Genomic DNA, 21240 nt, shown 5'->3' with positions numbered 1-21240 from the left:
CTGTCAGGGCTATACTGCTCACTGGAGAGGTTTCCTTTCACTTTCTCTCACAGGGACACAACAAGGAATGAGAGAAAATCTCTACAAAGAGAGTGGAAGGCCAATTTTAGGCAGTTATCACCAGAACAGGTGTCCCCATTGGAAAATTTCTTCTCATGCCCTGGTCTGGCAACAACTGTAATATTTTGGATTTCCCATCATGTCCTGTCCTCGCGACAATGGTCATGAAGATGAATAGATAGGGCAGTTTACCCAGCACGTGCACAGACAACAGTAAAAATCTGACAGAGCTTATAACCATTCCTTTCTCTATCCAGAACGAAAAGTAATGTGCCTAGAGATACACTTTAAGTACATGTAGTGCTTACATCATTTTGTAGTGTAGTGTGCCCCTACTCAACAATGGTTGGCCTGATTATTTCTGACCTGTACCATATTTTAAATGTAGTATATGTGCCCTAAAAAAATCTAGGACAAATCTTCTACATTCAGTTCCTCTCCCCCTGTTGCCGCCACCCCCTTTTCCTTCCAGTCATGATTACCAGCAATTACTGGCAATGGCAGCTGGGAATTGCAATGTACAGCCACTCCTGACTAAAATGACAGCTATCGAAAATCAGGAATTGTCATTAAGTAATATCATGTATTGCCCTAAAACAACTAGAGCAACTATCAAATTCCTCGGGGAACCTAATCGCACAAATAGCTTTAAGGGAAAAAAAGGGTTTAGTAATGGGTGAGGATTTGCACCAAGCCTGGAGGAAGGGGATGTCACAGTTTCAAGTGTGGCCTTAAGAGGAACATCCTGGACCCATCAGTAGCTGTATAGCTTGTACTTTCTAGTAGTTGATCCCATAAAATTTGGATAAACAATCAATTACTTTAACTTACCTTTCTACACATTCTTTAACAATGGCAAAGTTTCCATCTCCTATGGTCCTTCCGACTTTGTATCTTTCTGCTATAGACACTGGTACTTGGAACCCTTCATCCAAAAAGTCTGTAATATAAATGTGAGAAGGGTGTCTACTACTTGTAAATCAATTTCTTCCAGTAGCTCGACTTATGTTTACAGCTATCAGCATTATTAATGACATATGTTAAGATATTTATTAAAATAAACTCAGTAGTACCTTAAAGTGGTTGTAAAGGTAAAGAACAATTATAGCCAACTCCTCTGTTCTATAAATCTCTCCTACACTGTGTAATTTACAAAAAAAAACAATGCCTGTAAATACCTTATCTTTGATATTTTATGGCCGGTCACTTGACCTCCGGCTGCTCTATTCCTCCAATCTACGGGCTACAGAAGGAGGGGCAGGGATCCCCCTCTGACGTCAGGCGGGGAGGTCACGTGACCGCTGTGACAGACCAGAAGAGATTAAAGATAAGGTATTTGCAGGCTTCATTTTAATCTGTGCTGTTTAATATGCTATAAGCATAGTTCAAAGTTACATGCATAGTTACATAGTTAGTCAGGTTGAAAAAAGACACAAGTCCATCTAGTTCAACCATAAAAAATAAATAAATCAATAAATAAATACAAAAATAAAATAAAAAATATCATACAATCCCATATACCCAATCCTATACCCACAGTTGATTCAGAAGAAGGTGAACCCCCAAGAGAAGCAAGATCCAATTTGCTACAGCAGGGAAAAAAATTTCTATATGATCCCAGAGAGGCAATCGGATTTTCCCTATAAATGTTAGTACCCAGTTATATTATGTACATTTAGGAAAGAATCCAGGCCTCTCTTAAAGCAATCTACTGAGCTGGCCAGAACCACCTCTGGAGGGAGTCTATTTCACATTTTCACAGCTCTTACTGTGAAGAAACATTTCCGTATTTGGAGATGAAATCTCTTTTCCTCTAGACGTAAAGAGTGCCCCCTTGTTCTCAGTGTTGACCATAAAGTGAATAACAAAGCGAACATGATCTCTCTTCTTTTTCCTTTTTTTTTTTTTTTTTTTTTTTTTTTAGGGTTACAACCACTTTAAGACTGGTTGGCCTTGTAAATAAGACAATTAGTTACAACTGTAATAATGTCATTTGTCAGTATACATTAAAGTACCCCTATGAAAAAATATAGCAAATGCCTTCTTTTTATTTCATATGCCTATATTAAGATTGAAGATTGTTCTCTACATTTACAGGATGATAATTTTTTTCCAACAAAAATTACAGGGGTTGGGACAAATTATAAACATGCCAGGGCTTGAGCCATTGCAGCACCAGTTTTCTCTATAGAGGAAATCTTGTAAATAACAGGTCATCTTTGTAGGCACCCCTGGAAATGGATTGTCCCAGATCCGGTGACCTTTGGTGGGAAGCTAGGTCTGCATGTAAATATTAACAAACATAATTAAGCATATTAAAACACTGTTATCAGATTACAACAGTTTTAATACAGTAGCCCATTAAAGCTCTGCTTTCAGGTAGGTGTACCTGTATATTAAAAAAACAAATTGATTTATTTTATCATATTTTCTTTTTTAAAACCATAGAAGGAAAGCATGCTGAAAAAATATTGGTACAGGGACAGTCTGCATCCCCTACTATACTGCTTTGAGTTTTAGATCTGTTGTTGTTTTCACGTATGTGGGGCTGTCAGCATGCATATTAAAAAGGATATTCTTCTTCAATGACGTGTTAGAAAATACGTACTATGACTTTATCTTAAAGTGTATCTAAACCCAAAAGCAAACATCTAATATATATACAGGTATATTGCAGCCTACCAATCCTTAAATGTGGTGGCTGCATTCCTTTTCCTTTTTTTATATGTATGTTTTTCTTTATTTTGGCCAGGTGGTCAGCTTTTATTTATTCCTAAAGGAGAAACTGTTTCTGTAACTGCTTAAAAGTATTAACTGGAGCTAGACATTAATTTGTTAGTCACTTATGTAAAGTCTATCTAAACCTACTAGTCTATCTGACACTACCCTCTTTAATAGTGTGTCTCAGTTGTCCCACCATAGATAAAGAAGCCACTCTAAGGCCCCATTCACACTAGCGCGTTTTTTGATGCATTTTGCATTTTGCAGAAATGCACGGGAATTTTTTAACATGGGTTCCTATGGAACATGTTCACATCAATGCTTTTTTGTATCTCAGCGTTTTTGGAAAGGGTCGGGGACTTTTTTTCATGCAAAAAGCAGCGTTTTGCATGTAATGGTTTTCAATGGACAAGCATCAAAAACGCAAGTGCTGCGTTTTTGCAGCGTTTTTGATGCGTTTTTGATGCGTTTTTGGTGCGTTTTTGCCGTTTTTTTTTTTATTTTTTTTTTTATTTTTTTTTTTTGTAATTTTTTTTTAAGACTGTAAAAAAAAAATGAAAAAAAAAAAAAAAAAAAAAAAACGCAAAACGCAAATCGCGGCAAAAACGCGGCAAAAACGCGGCAAAAACGCGGCTCAAAAACGTGGCAAGCATGAAAAAAAAACCTCCAAAAACGCTCAAAAGCAACATGCATAGGTGTGAATCGAGCCTAAGACAGCAAGTGTGTTAATGGCTGGATCACCTGATTAGCAATAGGGTGAAAAAAGCTGAAACTAATAGTACCACCACATCTAAGGACTGGTAATCTGCAATATATCACACTTTTGTTTTTCGGTTTAAATATGCTTTAAGGAAAAAATGTAAAAAAATATTAAACATTTAGTATAGGGTGCACCTATAACAATGTTAATACTGAACAATGCAGCTTTTTTTAAAATGAAAGGCAGAGCAGGCGCTGTATGCTCTCAGTCTGAGGTTGATATACTAAAGAAAGCTAAAAGACTGCACTTTGCAAAGTACAGTTGCACTCTGCAAGTGCAGCTGCTCCAGAGCTTAGTAAATGAGCAGAAACTCTGCTGAATTCCATCATCCAATCATGTGCAAGCAAAAATGCAGTTTTTAAATTTTCCTAGCATTTAATTGGGTACTCTTTGCAAAGTGAAGCCTTACCTCATTTATCACAAATCAAACCCATTGCGTCTCCCTAATTAAAGTGTGTACATAAAATAGAGAGAGGCAAGGAGTGGTGTAGGCCATTTCTCTGAGCAATTCTTTGAGCAAGCTGTGTGTATTATCAGAGCTTTACCTGTTTGGCTTTGTAAGCAGGCCTTTTATTTTATTTTATTTTATTTTTTTAGCAAAACAGTCAAGGTTAGCATGGGAAATAAAGCCTAGAGCTCCTAGAGTTCCACCTGCTGGCTGATAATAGGTAAATATAAAGTAATCATATACAATTTTTCATATTTATATGTTGCCACAACAACATTTTTTTAAATGATAAAAAAAAAAAATAAAAATCAGATCATCCATCTGATGAATCAAGAATCATCTTCCCAACACCTAATTTGCAACAGCCCTAAGACTGGACTACATATAGTGTTTTTACTCTTTGAGATACATATATTCAATGTTGCCACATGTTCCGTATACATTGTAATATACAGTATTTTTTTCAAAGCAAAACTACTAGTAGTGCCTCTCCCACTCATTAAAGTAGTACAAATGACTCTGGATCATCATATATTGGAGCTTTTCTTATACAGAACAGTGAAGAATGAAGCAGACATATATCCTATTTAGCCACTAGGGGGAGAAAAGCCTCTAGTTTAAAAAAAAATGTACCAGAGGATGTGATTACTGTACCAATTTGTAGCAAGTGGAAATGCTAAGCACATTGCCCAAGCAAGGGTATCATAGAGCTATACTTACCATATTTCTAAAAAGACTGCATGCACTGCTGAAGTGAAACTATAGCAAAAAAATGTTCCTTTATAGAAAATCATTATATTCTATAAAACTTTTAATGCCTTTAGCCTTTACTTTTATAAATAAAAACCTTTACAACAAAGAAAAATTATAATTTGTTGTTGTTTTTAAGTGCACACATTTATAATTAATAAAGAAAAAAATATATATACATTTATAGACTGAGCAAAATTATAAACACAGCACTTTTGTGTTTGCCCCTATTTATCATGAGCTGAACTTAAAGATCTACCACTTTTTCTATGTACACAAAAGGCCTATATCTCTCACATATTGTTCACAAATCTGTCTAAATCTGTGTTAGTGAGCACTTCTCCTTTGCCGAGATAATCCATCCACCTCACAGGTGTGGCATATCAAGATGCTGATTAGATAGCATGATTATTGCACAGGTGTGCCTTAGGCTGGCCACAATAGAAGGCCACTCTAAAATGTATGTATAATTGTATGCATGTATAATTTTTGCTCAGCGTATATAATATATATATATATATAGTAACTCACAAAAGTGAGTACACCCCCTCACATTTTTGTAAATATTTTATTATATCTTTTCATGTGCTGTCCCCTCAAAATAACTCACACAGCCATTAATGTCTAAACCGCTGGCAACAAAAGTGAGTACACTCCTAAGTGAAAATGTCCAAATTGGGCCCAAAGTGTCGTGTGGCCACCATTATTTTCCAGCACTGCCTTTAAACCTCTTGGGCATGGAGTTCACCAGAGCTTCACAGGTTGCCACTGGAGTCTTCCACTCCTCTATGACTACATCAAGGTGCTGGTGGATGTTAGAGACCTTGCACTCCTCCACCTTCCATTTGAGGATGCCCCACAGATGCTCAATAGGGTTTAGGTCTGGAGACATGCTTGGCCAGTCCCTCAGCTTCTTTAGCAAGGCAGTGGTCGTCTTGGAGGAGTGCTTGGGGTCGTTATCATGTTGGAATACTGCCCTGCGGCCAAGTCTTTGAAGGGAGAGGATCATGCTCTGCTTCAGTATGTCACAGTACATGTTGGCATTCATGGTTCCCTCGATGAACTGTAGCTCCCCAGTGCTGGCAGCACTCTAGCAGCCCCAGACCATGACACTCCCACCAGCATGCTTGACTGTAGACAAGACACACTTGTCTTTGTACTCCTCACCTGGTTGCTGTCACACACGCTTGACACCATCTGAACCAAATAAGTTTAACTTGGTCTCATCAGACCACAGGACATGGTTCACTTAGTCTGCTTGTTTTCAGCAAACTGTTTGCAGGCTTTCTTGTGCATCATCTTTAGAAGAGGCTTCCTTCTTGGACGACAGCCATGCAGACCAATTAGATGCAGTGTGCGGTGTATGGTCTGAGCACTGACAGGCTGGCCTCCCACCCCGTCAACCTCTGCAGCAATGCTGGCAGCACTCATACGTCTATTTCCCAAGGACAACCTCTGGATATGACGCTGAGCATGTGCACTCAACTTCTTTGGTCGACAACGGCGAGGCCTGTTCTGAGTGGAATCTGTCCTGTTAAACCGCCATATGGTCTTGGCCACTGTGCTGCAGCTCAGTTTCAGGGTCTTGGCAATGTTCTTATATGCTAGGCCATCTTTATGTAGAGCAAACATTCTTTTTTTCAGATCCTCAGAGAGTTCTTTGCCATGAGGTGCCATGTTGTACTTCCAGTGACCAGTATTACAGAGTGAGAGCAATAACACCAAATTTAACCCACCTGCTCCCCATTCACACCTGAGACCTTGTAACACTAACGAGTCACATGACACCGGGGAGGGAAAATGGCTAATTGGGCCCAATTTGGATATTTTCACTTAGGGGTGTACTCACTTTTGTTGCCAGCAGTTTAGACATTAATGGCTGTGTGTTGAGTTATTTTGAGGGGACAGCAAATTTACACTGTTATACAAGCTGTACACTCACTACTTTACATTGCAGCAAAGTGTCATTTCTTCAGTGTTGTCACATGAAAAGATATAATAAAATATTTAAATAAATGTGAGGCGTGTACACGCTTTTGTGAGATACTGTGTATACAGTTGTGCTCATAAGTTTACATACCCTGGCAGAATTTATGATTTCTTGGCCATTTTTTAGAGAATATGAATGATAACACAAAAACATTTCTTTCACTCACGGTTAGTGTTTGGCTGAAGCCATTTATTATCAATAAACTGTGTTTACTCTTTTTAAATCAACAGAAACTACCCAAATGACCCTGATCAAAAGTTTGCACACCCTGGTGATTTTGGCCTGATAACATGCACACAAGTTGACACAAACGGATTTGAAGGGCTATTAAAGGTAACCGTCCTCACCTGTGATGTGTTTGCTTGTAATTAGTGTGTGTGTATAAAAGGCCAATGAATTTCCAGACTCCTGACAGACCCTTGCATCTTTCATCCAGTGCTGCACTGACGTTTCTGGATTCTGAGTCATGGGGAAAGCAAAAGAATTGTCAAAGAAGCTGTGGGAAAAGGTAGTTGAACTGTATAAAACAGGAAAGGGATATAAAAAGATATCCAAGGAATTGAGAATGCCAATCAGCAGTGTTCAAACTTTAATCAAGAAGTGGAAAATGAGGGGGTCTGTTGAACACAAACCACGGTCAGGTAGACCAACTAAAATTTCAGCCACAACTGCCAGGAAAATTGTTGGGGATGCAAAGAAAAACCCACAAATAACTTCAGGTGAAATACAGGACTCTCTGAAAACATGTGGTGTGGCTGTTTCAAGATGCACAATAAGGAGGCACTTGAAGAAAGATGGGCTGCATGGTCGAGTTGCCAGAAGAAAGCCATTACTACGCAAATGCCACAAAGTATCCCGCTTACATTACGCCAAACAGAGACAAGCCTCAAGCCTTCTGGCACAAAGTCATTTGGAGTGATGAGACCAAAATTTAGCTTTTTGGCCACAACCAAAAACGCTACATTTGGAAAGGAGTCAACAAGGCCTATGATGAAAGGTACAGAGGTGGATCGCTGATGTTTTGGGGAGGCACAGGAAAATTTTGTCAAAATTGTTGGCAAGATGAACGCAGTATGTTATCAAAAAATCCTGGAGGAACATTTTCATCAGCCAGGAAGGTGCATATGAGACGTACATGGACATTCCAACATGACAATGATCCAAAACAAAAGGCCAAGTCAACCTATCATTGGCTACAGCAGAATAAAGTGAAGGTTCTGGAGTGGTCATCTCAGTCTGCTGACCTCAATATCATTGAGCCACTCTGTTTTGGACCGAATCAGAACCGTTCGGTACTTTTGTTTCTGTCCCCCTGGCCAAATTGACCTTCAATGTAAAAGTGTGCACACTTGAAGTAAATTACTGAGACATACACGAGTTCAGTAGTTTGATACTTCTCCTTTATTACTTCCTGGACTCTGGCTGATATACTGTGAGCCGGATATTTTGTTATTAAATCAAATATCAAATAAGACAAGCGTATGCGGACCACAAGATATACATATTCATTATTGTGACAAAGTTTAAGCTATTAGCTGGGTTATATCTATATAAGGGAATAGCAAACTATCATAGCTAAATAGGGTGTCTTGTTTCCAGTTCTTAAAAAAACAGGCGCAATCTTCTTTAACTTGTTCTTAACTCTTGCAGTTCAGTTCCACATGAAGGGGGAGGGTAAGCTGGCAGACATCTAATTGAATATGGTTAAGGCTAATAGCAGAGGCTGAAGTAAGCACTTATATCTATATGGTTATATTTCAAATAGGCATTTCATCATAACACTCATAGTCACATCCATTACAACTCTGGGGAGATCTCAAATGTGCAGTTCATGCAAGACAGCCCAAGAATTTACAGGAACTGGAGGCTTTTTGCCAAGAGGAATGGGCAGCTTTACCACCTGAGAAGATAAAGAGCCTCATCCACAAATACCACAAAAGTCTTCAAGCTGTCATTGATGTTAAAATGGGTAATACACAGTATTAAGAACTGGGGTTTGTAAACTTGTGATCAGGGTCATTTGGGTAGTTTTTGTTACCATTATGATTTAAAAACAAAGTTGATTGATAATAAATGGCTTCAGCCAAACACTAACCATGAGTGAAAGAAAAGTTTTTGTGTTTGTTATCATTCATATTCTCTGAAAATGGCAAAGAAATCATAAATTCTGCCAGGGTATGTAAACATATGAGCACAACTGTATATATATATATATATATATATATATATATATATATATATATATATATATATATATATATATATGTTGTTTTTGTTTGTTTCCCAATAAAATTTAACATTAAAGTGGAACTTTAGTCAGTAAATTAAGTCCTGCTAGATCACTTCAGGCTGGCCCCTTTTGTAGGTGGAGCTGTAATGTAAAACATAAAAAATAAGTGCCTAGACTGTTTAAAATTCAGTAATACACGGTCTCATCCTGTTCTGCACATGCTCAGTTGCGCTCTATTTTCAGACACTGTCGAATTTGTAAAGTCCGATCTGCTGGCAGCCTTAAAGCAGAATTAAACATGCTTATCCGTTATAATCAAGGAAGCTGGTTCTGTTTGATCTGCAACTGTCATGGTGCTGCACATGTGATCAGTTAGGACACCAGACATTTGATGGTTTGACAATTTGGTTGAGAATACAAGCAAATGTGACAGTTAGCAATCCTGACATTTCAAGAACGTAACTGTTGAAACCATTAAATCAGTGGGTTTAGTTCCGCTTTATGATTTACTGCTGTTCAGGGGGTCTAGGCTTCAGCAAAATTTTAGCCTCCAGCAAGATAAACGAGAGCAATGCTGGTGGCTATTCACAGCACACACTAATTTTGATAGCATAATTATTAAAGCAGAATGTATGTCCCTTGCTAAAGAACATGATTTTTTATCAAGTTATGGGTAAAGTTCCGCTTTAATTTCATTCATTAAATTCTACATTTAACATTTAAACATTTATTACAGCAAGCTTTTGGTGTTCCCATCTCTGGTAGCAGAGAGTAAAGGGGAGTGAATAACACAAAAAATAACTAATGATCAACAAAGTCCAGTGCAAAAAAGAATCCTCTTTAAAGTGATAAGTCGATCAAACGTTTGTGTAACCGTATAATAGTCCATATATTAATAGGTGCTAACATCCTTCTTGGATAGAAGTATGTTAGAAATGGCCACTCACCAGACACAAGAAAACACCTTGCATGTAAATCACACTAAGATGCTTAAGTGGATCTTCTGAGGGAGCCCACTGCTGCTGATGAATGAATTAGGTCTCATTTCCTCCATAAAGTGAAATACAACAGAAAAAACTCATGGCGTAGTATGTAAAAAAAATTGTTTGAGGTGAGTAGGGAAGGGACACCGATGATGATGACAAACCAACAAAGTCCGTGCAGCACTCCAGCTTTCCCACATGCAGTGCAAACTCACCAGACAAAATACAATGACACAATGACACACCAAATGACACACCAAATGACCATCCAATGTGCCAAGTAATGAGTATACGGATAAATCATCGCGCTGTCAGCGATCTTCGCCAATGCTCAGTATCTCATCAATAGATATTGGGGGACATTCAGTTGCTTCAACCAATGCCCGCCATTGGAAATGAAAGTAGGTCACCGCTTAACTCCCAATGTGTAAATCTGCTTTTGTTGCTCTGTTTTGTAATCTCAATGCACAAAGTAAATCTAAATGGGAGTGACTTTCGTTATCCAAAGGGGATGTCTTGCCTCTGACTCCTGGTTGTAGTGGCTTACTTTGGCACAATAGCTTTATGAAAAGGCCTTTCCAATAAAATACAGCCTGCTAAATGCAGACCTTGTAAATCAGTCTAGCAAGCCACTAACATGTCTGTTTTCCTCGCAGGCACATCTGCCCAACACAGAGGTGGAGATTCCTTGATTGGTTTATTAGTAATAGGACTCAGAGGACCACAAACACACCGCAGAAAATGTACAGTGCATCCTTAAAGTATTCACAGCGCTTCACTTTTTCCTCATTTTGTTATGTTACAGCCTTATTCCAAAATGGATTAAATTCATTATATTCCTCAAAATTCTACAAACAATACCCCACAATACCCCATAATGACAACATGAGAGAAGTTTGTTTGAAATCTTTGCAAATTTTTTACAAATAAAAAGCGAAAAAAATCCCATGTACATAAGCATTCACAGCCCTTGCCATGACAATCAAAATTGCATCCTGTTTCCACTGATCATCCTTGAGATGTTTCTACAACTTGATTGGAGTCCACCTGTGGTAAATTCAGTTGATTGGACATGATTTGAAAAGACACACAACTGTCTATATAAGGTCCCACAGTTAACAGTGCATGTTAGAGCAAAAAAACCAAGCCATGGAGTTCAAGGAATTGTCTGTAGACCTCCGAGACAGGATTGTATCGAGGCACAGATCTGGTGAAGGGTACAGAAAAATTTCTGCAGCATTGAAGATCCCAAAGAGCACAGTGGCTGCCATCATCCATAAATGGAAGAAGTTTGGAACCACCAGGAGTCTTCTTAGAGCGGGTGGCTGGTCAAACTGAGCGTTCAGGGGAGAAGGGCCTTAGTCAGGGAGGTGACCAAGAATCCGATGGTCACTCTAACAGAGCTCTTTTGTTTCTCTGTGGAGAGAGGAGAACCTTCCAGTAGAACAACCATCTCTGCAGCACTCGCACTCCACCAATCAGGCCTGTATGGTAGGGTGGCCAGACGGAAGCCACTCCTCAGTAAAAAGGCACATGACAGCCAGCCTGGAGTTTGCCAAAAGGTACCGGAAGGACTCTCAGACCATGAGAAACAAAATTCTCTGGTCTGATAAAACAAAGATTAAACTCTTTGGCCTGAATGGCAAGCATCATGTCTGGAGGAACCCAGGCACTGCTTATCACCTGGCCAATTCCAGCCCTACAGTGAAACATGGTGGTGGTGGCTGCATCATGCTGTGGGGATGTTTTCCAGCAGCAGGAACTGGGACACTAGTCAGGATTAAGGGAAAGATGAATGCAGCAATGCACAGAGACGTACTTGATGAAAACCTGCTCCAGACCACAGACTGGGGTGAAGGTTCACCTTTCAACAGGACAACGACCCTAAGCACACAGCCAAGATAACAAAGGCGTGGCTATGGAAAAACTCAGTGAATGTCCTTGAGTGGCCCAGCCAGAGCCCAGACTTGAACCTGATTGAATATCTCTGGAGAGATCTGAATATGGCTGTGCACCGATGCTCCCCATCCAACCTGATAGAGCTTGAGAGGTCCTGCAAAGAAGAATGGGAGAAACTGCCCAAAAATAGTTGTGCCAAGATTGTAGCATCATATTTAAAAAGACTTATGGCTGTAAAGGTGCTTCAACAAAGTATTGAGCAAAGGCTGTGAATGCTTATGTACATGTCATTTTTTTTATTCTTTTTATTTTTATTAAATTTGCAAAGATTTCAAACAAACTTCTTTCACTTCATTATGGGGTATTGTTTGTAGAATTTTGAGGAAAATAATGAATTTAATCCATTTTGGAATAAGGTTGTAATAAAACTAAATGTGGAAAAAGTGAAGCGTTGTGGATACTTTCTGGGTGCACTGTACATAAGTATATAATAGAGATTCATTAATATGCTTGTTGTGATAAATATGTTTTTCCCAAAAGGGTATAGTTACGCTTAAGAAATATACATTACTTTCAACAAAATGCAATCTACTGCATTAAAAGCATCATGGAATCACGTAAATCTCTGTACCAGAGCACCGCTGCACACTTGTATGCATGAATATTTCACATTTTTACCTTCTGCTAAGATGTCACTTTCATCCATGGAACTGCACACTTTGGTGGATGCTAATGAGGTAGAGGAGCCGCTGTGCTGGGAGCCCTGGAAATGATAAAAATAAAAGCGTATTTATTTATATTCAGAGTTGGTATGCATGAAACGCGTTAGAAGTTCTATCTACTTGCAATACCCTGATTTTTATGGAATAAAAACATTTGCATTCAGAGCTTGGAGTGCCTCCAACTTTTCTTTGGTCCATGTTTATTATGAAGCTATCTACCCTCGACCAGAAAGAGATAATGTTTTTTAGTGTGTTCAGTTTTGGTCCAAAAAAAGGTAATTTCTTGCATGATGGGATTTTGTTCCTCTGCAAACTCTGTAATCACCGTTGAATGGCTTTAATTACAGAGGATTCAAAGTGTACTCTCTGGTGGGGAATTTTGCATACTGTAAGATTAGATGAATGAAATCACAATGGGCTTTTCCATTATTGGTCAGTGCAATGTGCTGATTTATGAAAAATAAAATGATGGAATAAATGAAAATTTAAGGTGTTGTTCATTTCACCCAATCAGATTCCAGCTGTCATTTTACTAATGAAGGGTAGAAAATGTCTGCTTGTTAGCTTTGGCAACGCTTTTATCACTAGAAGTACCATGTACAATGTATACCTCAATGGGTCTACTTTTTATAGCGTTATGTTTAATGATAACTTTAATTGAAACTGCGAGAAGTAATATTTGATGACAAAAATGATAAACATACCCAGTTAAAGTAAGTAAATTAATATAATGATGTAGTGTTAATGCTCCAGGGTGCTAATTAACACCATTCCTTTTATGCGAGCTTTTATGTTAGCTGATTCTATTTCATTTTAGTGAGTAGGATGATACAACTCTGAACAACCAATAATGTTTATTATGCTAAAGTAAATCTGCAAAAAGAATTATACAATTTGACCTTAAATAACTAACAAGTGACAGCTAAATGTGTGAACCAGACTAGGGTCTATAGGTCATCACTGATGGGTTTCCATATTAAAATGTAAGTTATTATTTGATGCCCGGCTGCATGTTTTCTCTCCCCACTCCCTACACTCATAGGGAAACTGGCTCCCGCTGGTGTCAGTCATATGCTGTGAGGAGCAGGGGGAAGGGCCAAGCCACACTGTGTGTGTCTATGGATGCACACAACCCAATCTGGGATCAAGCCTGTACGTCTGCTTCTATAGCAAGTGGTTTGCTATGGGGACAGATACCGAAGAGACTCCTGGTGGGGCACCCCAGAAGAGGATGTCCGGGGCTGCTCTGTGCAATAATATTGCACAGAGCAGGTACATAAAATATGTATATTACTTTAATTAAAAAATGCATTTAGAAAGGTTTTAAAGTGTATCTAAAGTCAAAAGGTTTTTTTTAGATTTAGATAGAGTGGTGAGGAGTTAGAATGTCTGTCAGGTTTTTACTACAGTCTCTCTCTTTGCCCTATTAACGATCTTGACTGGCACAAAAGTAAAGAAGAATCCAAAATTTTGAGTTGTCACCAGAAAAGAAACACAGGAGAAATCTTCAGATGAAGAAACTTGTTGGCGACAACTGTCTAACTGCCTCCCTCACTTTAGAGACCTTTCCTCTTGTGTCTACAGGACAGGAAGTGAAGACACATCTCAGAACTGGGACACAGGTGGCAAAAGAACCTCACAGGGGCTTTAAATAAATATTGGGTTGGCCATGAATGCACTTTGGGCTTGATTTATTAAAGGAAAATAGGCAGTTCACTTTGCAAGAGATGTTGCACGCTACAGGGGAATGTGCCCCACAGTTTAGTGAATGGGGTAGAGCTCAACTGACTTCCATTATCCAATCACGTGCAAGCAAAAATGCTGTTTTTTATGTTTTTTACACACAATTGTGTATTCCTTACAAAGTGAAACGTCACCACATTCACTAAGCTCTGGGACAAATAGCCTTGTAAAATACAGCCACCCTTGCAAAGTAAACAGCCTATTTACCTTTAGTAAATTAACCCCTTTATCTGCAATGGAGAGAAGTGAGGTCCCAAAGCTAGCTGTGCTATCTGTGCTGATTGGCAGCAGAGTCTGGATCACAGGTCTGGCTGGCCAGAACTACAAATCTATTAGCAGGCAAGGCAGTATATACAGTGCTGTGAAAAAAGTATTTCCCCCCTTCCTGATTTTGTATTTTTTTGCATATTTCTCACACTTAAATGAATCAGATCATCAAACTAATTTTAATATTACACAAAGATAACCCAAGTAAATCCAAAATGCAGTTTTCAATTATTATTTAATTTATTAAGGGAAAAAAGCTGTTCAAACCTGCCTGGCCCTATGTGAAAAAGTAATTGCCCCCTCCCATGCTGAATCATGAATGAACAGTGATTAACCACTATTTTTTGGAAAGCTGAGTTAAATTTCACTTGCCACACCCAGGCCTGATTACCGCCTGACCTGTTGAATCAAGAAATCACATAAATAGAAGCTGTCTGACAAAGTGAAGCATGCTAACAGATCACAAAAAGCCACACGTGCCACAATCTAAAACAATTCAAGAACAAATTAGAAACAAAGTAATGTACATGTATCGGTCTAGAAAGGGTTTCAAAGCCATTTCTAAGGCTTTGGAACTCCAATGAACTACGGGGAGAGCCATTATCCACAGGCCTACAAAAATTACTCCAAGAGCATGATGACGACTCATCAAGGAGGTCATAAAAGAAACCAGAACAACATCTAAAGAACTGCAGGCCTCACTTGCCTAAGGTAAGATCAGAGTTCATGATTCAACAATAAGAAAGAGACTGGGCAAAAATGGCATCCATGGGAGAGTTCCAAGGCCAAAGCCACTGCGGACCAAAAAGAACACAAAGGCTCATCTCACATTTACCAAAAAACATTTTGATTATCCCCAAGACTTTTAGGCAAATAATCTGTGTTTTACTTTTTGGAAGGTATGCATCCCGTTACATCTGGCATAAAACTAATACAGCATTTCATAACAAGAACATCATACCAACAGTCGGACATGGTGGTGGTAGCGTAATTGTCTGGAACTGCTTTGCAGCTTCAGGACCTGGACGACTTACCATAATTGATGGAACTATGAATTCTGAGCTCTACCAGAAAATCCTAAAGGAGAATGTCCGGCCATCAGTTCGTAACCTCAAGCTCAAGTGCACTTGGGTTAAGTCCACCTCCAAATAGTTCAAACAAAGCAAAATGTAGGTTTTGGAGGCCTACTCAAAGCCCGGACTTAAATCCAATTGAGATGCTGTATTATGACCCTACACAGGCCGTTCATGCTAGGAAACCCTGCAATGTGCCTGAATTAAAACAGCTCTGCAAAGAAGAGTGGGCCAAAATTGCTCCACAGCAATGTGAAAGACTTATTGCCAGTTATTGCAACCGCTTGATTGCAGTTGTTGCCGCCCAGGGTGGCACAACAAGTTATTAGCTTTAGGGGGCAATTACTTTTTACCACGAAGCCAGGCAGGTTTGGACAGCTTTTATGCCTTAATAAATGAAACCATCATTTAAAATAAAATTTGTTTGATGATGAGTCATTTAAGTGTGAGAAATATGCAAAAATGTAAAATCTGAAAGGGGGCAAATACTTTTTCACAGCATTGTATATATATATATATATATATATATATATATATATATATATATATAAATATATATATATATATATATATATATATATATATATATATATATATATATATATATATACATACATTTTGTCATCCAAGTATATACAGTAAATGCTCCCTAAATAAAATTGTAATTTAAAATTTCATACAACAGAAACTAGCAGTGAACTGGTAAAACACGTAACTAGTTAATTTTGTACCCGATTAAGAAAAATTGAACTGATTTCCCCTGAATGACATTTAAAGAGCATTTGATTGTTAAAGTTATTGCATCCATGACGTGTGGGTCAAAGCAGCAAGTGCTGAAGAATGTCAACATAATTGTTTTTCCATTAATACATTACCCTTTTGCAGAAGAAATTGTAGTCTCTATAGGATATGGCATACATTGTGATGTCACTTGAAGTTTTATCCACTTCACTGGCTTCTTCGATGTATCCTCTCATTTGGTCACAGAGCTGTTCTTGTAAGGTTTTAAAGTTAACAGATGGCTACACTGTCTAATGGCACAAAACATTATGGGAAGTCCCAGACTTTGTACCGCTATACCTCTCACTGTTGTGTGTCCAAGTTGGGTGTTTCTGCTCCCATGGCACAATACTCAAATCTAATAGAAACATGGGATATGGGTATACAACTTTGACCCACTTTTCTACCAATACAAAGGGTGGCTAGTTTGCTGTCCAGCGCCCGATACCCTGAAAAATGTTCTGCCCATTCCCTTAACTACATTTCACAGCACCAGGCAAAAGAGGGGGAGCCACTACTGCTTCACAAGAGCAGAACTGGGTTTTCCAAAGTCATACCTGAGTCATTCCTGCAGCATCCATTCAGGGGCCTAACATTTTTTTAATTCTTCAACATGTGCATGACTTTGAAGATGTTCACACACATACAAGTTAAGATGCAAATACATGGCCTCTTTTTGATCATAGGCTTAACACAAGTTTGGTTATTCTTCTCAGTGAAGCTGAGTTGAAGCTTCACTAACCATTTGCCTTTGGCTTGTCTCATTACCTATATAAGGTATGCTTGTTCTGCTACCACTTTGTACTATATTGTTTGAGTACTGTTTGGCACTGGTGCACACATTCAGTCAGTTTATTCTGTATTTAAATTGTATATAATTACAAACACATATATATATATATATATATATATATATATATATATATACCTACTTTTTGTACTCTTATTTTTGATTACTTTAGTTCTCAAGTGTCACTGTATGAACTTTTTCATAATTTATTGTACCTTTACTTGCACACTTAGGCACATGTATTTTTACATTTCTAAATATTATATAAAGTTTTCTTGTATGTTCTGATTATTTAGTTAGACTCTCTTTACAGGTTAATGTCTTAAGATTCTTATATTGCACATGTGGTATACAATAAAACAGAAAAACATTACATATAAAAAGCTTCAAAATCAAAATACTGTATATTCAACAATGCAAAAGAAAAAAACTAGTACAAAACAAATGCAAAAATGACAAATAAAGGAAAAATAGTATGTGAAAAGGACAATGCCAAGCTGGGGACATTGTTATTAAACTTTGCAGACCACATATAGTCAAGTATTTTCTTTTCTCGCCTCATATTGTTCTTTTAACACATAAAGCCAGATGGAAAAATTGTAGGTTTTAAAAACAGAGGGGTTGCCAAAGCAGTGACAGTAAAGCAAAGGTTTTCAGAATCTTTTCTGTTGTAGGCACAGAAAATAAAAAATGATCCTTCTCTAAAAGCCCATGATGATGAATACAGTATCTCTATTTTTGAGGAAAACCAGCACACTCAAAATGTTATTTTGGCACTTTTTTATTGGGCTCACTAAATTACCACCTAATTAAAGAGCCCCTGTCACAAGACCTTACTTTAAAATTTAAAAGCATATTCCATCTTTTGTAAATGGAATAAAAAATTAATAAATAAACCAACGTTAATTAAAAAAATGTGCATTTATGTGCAAAGTATTGCAATCGCAATTAGTGGATCACAGGTGTAATGCTCAGGCTCCTGCAGAGGTACAGCCCTTCAGTTACTAGCTCCAAGGAAGCAATGGACTACAAAGTGCAGTGTCCTCACCACACTTGTTCTCCATTGAGAATTACAGGTCACTCTGGCACACGGCAAATGGGACTTGTCTTTTTTTTCCTCAAATCTATGTCAATGGATGACAGAAATATGTGTAAAGAGCCCCGCACAGCCACATTGAATGAGAAAAATTAGATGAGCCTGTGAGGAGAAAAATGCACAGATTCAGTAAGGGGAAAGTTGTGGTTTGGGGATGGGGGGCTGCAAACTCTGACCATGTTTAATTTTACACACCAGATATAGGTATCGGTATCTGAGACTTCCAAGAATGCGAGACCCCGGCCCATGTTGACCTCAGCTGCTGCTCCCTCCCCTCAGCTGCTACGCCAGGTTTGTTCATGTGCGAAGCCCTTAGCAAAGCCTCGGGTTGTCTTATATGGCAGGAGTTGCCACACGTGACTTTCAGAGGTCATAAGACTACTCTCTTATGTGAGCTAATGGTTGATTTATAAGCATGCACGCAAATCAAGTGATACCACACATGTGCATAACCAACTATTGTCACTGCTCCAAGCCTGCTGGGGACACTGACTTCACACAATGCACACAGCACCCAGCAGTGCCGTTATACCTTTTGGATGTATTGGACAAAGGAAGCCTTCTCAGGATGATTGGTTACAAGGTAATTTACCATAACACCCTATGGAAAAATAACTTTTAATTAAATTATCTGGGAACTGCATCCTTTTGTAGATGTGTAGTACACCTTTAGGTGCATTCAGCTTGCATTTGAGTTCCTTCTGATCTGGACATTCTTCTGACCTGCATTGCTTCAAGCAAATTTACCATTCATATTGATTTAGGAAACAGACGTAAACAATTGCATAAGACTTAAAATTCTGTGTGTGTGTGTGTGTGTGTGCGCGGGGTTGGGGGGAGGAACTTGATGGACCAATTGCTCTTTTTACTCTGTCGATCTTCTCTATATTACGTACTAAGTGCTAAAAGCATCACCTAATATTGTCAGGCTACATAGAACAACAGTACAGTGCTTTCAATTGTTGGAAGCAACAATAATTCTTTGTAGAAGGAACAAAGTCTTCAATGTCTGTGTTCTGCATCCCCTCTCTATCCAAATGTGGCCAAAGGTTACAGGATGTTCTGCAGATGTGATAGTTGTTATACCACATTATAGGAAAGTCATTACCCATTGTTCTTGGCAATACACCTGCCAGTCTAGGACTAGTCTAACTCTAGTCCCATGTAGCTCTTTTGGAGGGACTTTACCTGGATATTGTATGAGAATTAGTTTTGAACCCATGATCAATGATATTTTATAAGGATTGATGTATATTGTATGGTGAATATATCATACTGGAACCACATATTTTAGGATAGCCCATGTTAATTACTTTTAACCATCAATAAATAAAATTATATCCTTTTAAACATTTTTAATGTTTGGTTGCTGCCTCGAGGGGTATTAGTAGTGTGCTTTGATGTGACAGTTGTTATACCATATCATACGAGTGTCATTACCCACTGTTCTTGGCAATACACCTGCCAATCTACGATTAGTCTAACTCTAGTCCCATGTTGAACTTTTGGAGGGACTTTACCTTTTTTAGAACCAAATCCATCTGTCTCTCTTTCCTCCTCAGTTGATACCTTTTAGTGTGATGTCTAGATCTCTACAAAAATTCAATTTTTAGCAACCATAGGTGTTTTACCACACTAAACCTTTGATCCAACCTCTAAATGACTGTTTTTGCTATTTTCATAAGCCATGGTAAATGAAATGGGGTTGTGAAATAAAGCAATTGTGGGTTTAACCAATAATTTTTAGGGCATTAATTCTTCATGGCCTGTGAAACTCAGGGTGTATTCTTAAATTTTTTGTGCTAGAAGGTGTCCCTCTTTCTCTTTTCAGAAGTGGGAGGCAAGTAGCCTTGTGTTTCACCATGCTATATGCATGAGTTATCTTCAATAATATAAGAAGATTAGTTAAGTGCTACATATAGAATAATCCTTTAACTATTACATTGTACATCCCCAAAGAATTAACATTTTTCTAGCAAGTAAAAAGAAGACCGATCTTTGGAAAATACCACAGCAAGTATTTTCACATAAAACATTAGCAACTTAAAAGGTTATTTCCAAATTCATTAAAACAGAACAAATCCTAGGCATAAATCCTTGGTTGGTTTTCTTTGATGATTACAATTGCAGTGAGCCTTGAAATGACTGGCACCAGAGAAAATGTACACAGCATTTACAGGAGCAGTAATTCAGGTCATGCAGAACTCAGCAGAGATAGACCGGCTTACAGGCTCATGCAGTGTAACAGACACTTTTAATGGCAGGAAAACGTATTATCATTTTAAACTAAAATGTTGCTACAGGGAAAATCTGAGCGCCCGTTTGAAATTGGAAAGTGACATTCACCTGCTGTAAAAGTCATGCAGAGAATGTATTTATACAGCCTTAACAATCTGTTAAACTGCTATATTGCAAAAAGAAGTGTTCCAAAGGTGTGCTTCTCATGAGCTATGTATCTGACTTTGAAATCATGAATTTCTTTCCAGCGGACTAAAGCCGCAACAGTAACCAGACCACAAGGGACCATGGGGCCTGTACTGTGAGATGGCCCCAAGAACTATTAATGTTATCCAGCAAACACTGTGGCTGTGATAGAGTCAGAAAGTTCAATCAGTTTACTGTGTTTGAGTTCTGTGTAATCAACTGCACCAAGAAACCAGAGAACATCTCGCAGAGCCATTAAAGTAAACTTCCTCAAACATATGATATGTAACTTCCTGTCCTCGCTGCTCAGTGATCATTTTCAATTTTTTATAGCAAACTTAATACTGAGATTTTTACATTTGGCTTTTTTTGTATGCGAGACAAAAAGGAGCCTGCAGTGTGGGTGGGTTTGGGAATTTCTCTCCTGTATCACAGGCAGGGGTTCTTAAATAACCAAATTACTTGCAACATGGTGTGGGTTGGACTGATACACTAAAGGCTCCA

General features: G+C 38.3%; 1 protein-coding gene across 3 annotated transcripts in view; it reads right to left on the bottom strand.

The window, feature by feature from the left end:
* The window catches only part of DCLK1 (doublecortin like kinase 1), a 535308-nt gene that overhangs the window by 144344 nt on the left and 369724 nt on the right, over positions 1-21240 (bottom strand). For all 3 annotated transcript variants that reach the window (XM_073613310.1, XM_073613311.1, XM_073613312.1), the window contains 2 exons: positions 12520-12604; positions 892-1000 (listed from right to left, as the gene is read on the bottom strand). In XM_073613310.1, the coding sequence (XP_073469411.1) occupies positions 892-1000; positions 12520-12604 (194 nt within the window). The remainder of the gene's footprint in view (positions 1-891; positions 1001-12519; positions 12605-21240) is intronic.

The sequence above is a fragment of the Aquarana catesbeiana genome, linkage group LG02 (genome assembly GCF_042186555.1).
Source record: "Aquarana catesbeiana isolate 2022-GZ linkage group LG02, ASM4218655v1, whole genome shotgun sequence".
NCBI classification, from domain to species: Eukaryota; Metazoa; Chordata; class Amphibia; order Anura; family Ranidae; genus Aquarana; species Aquarana catesbeiana.
This window is presented reverse-complemented; position numbering and strand designations above follow the sequence as displayed.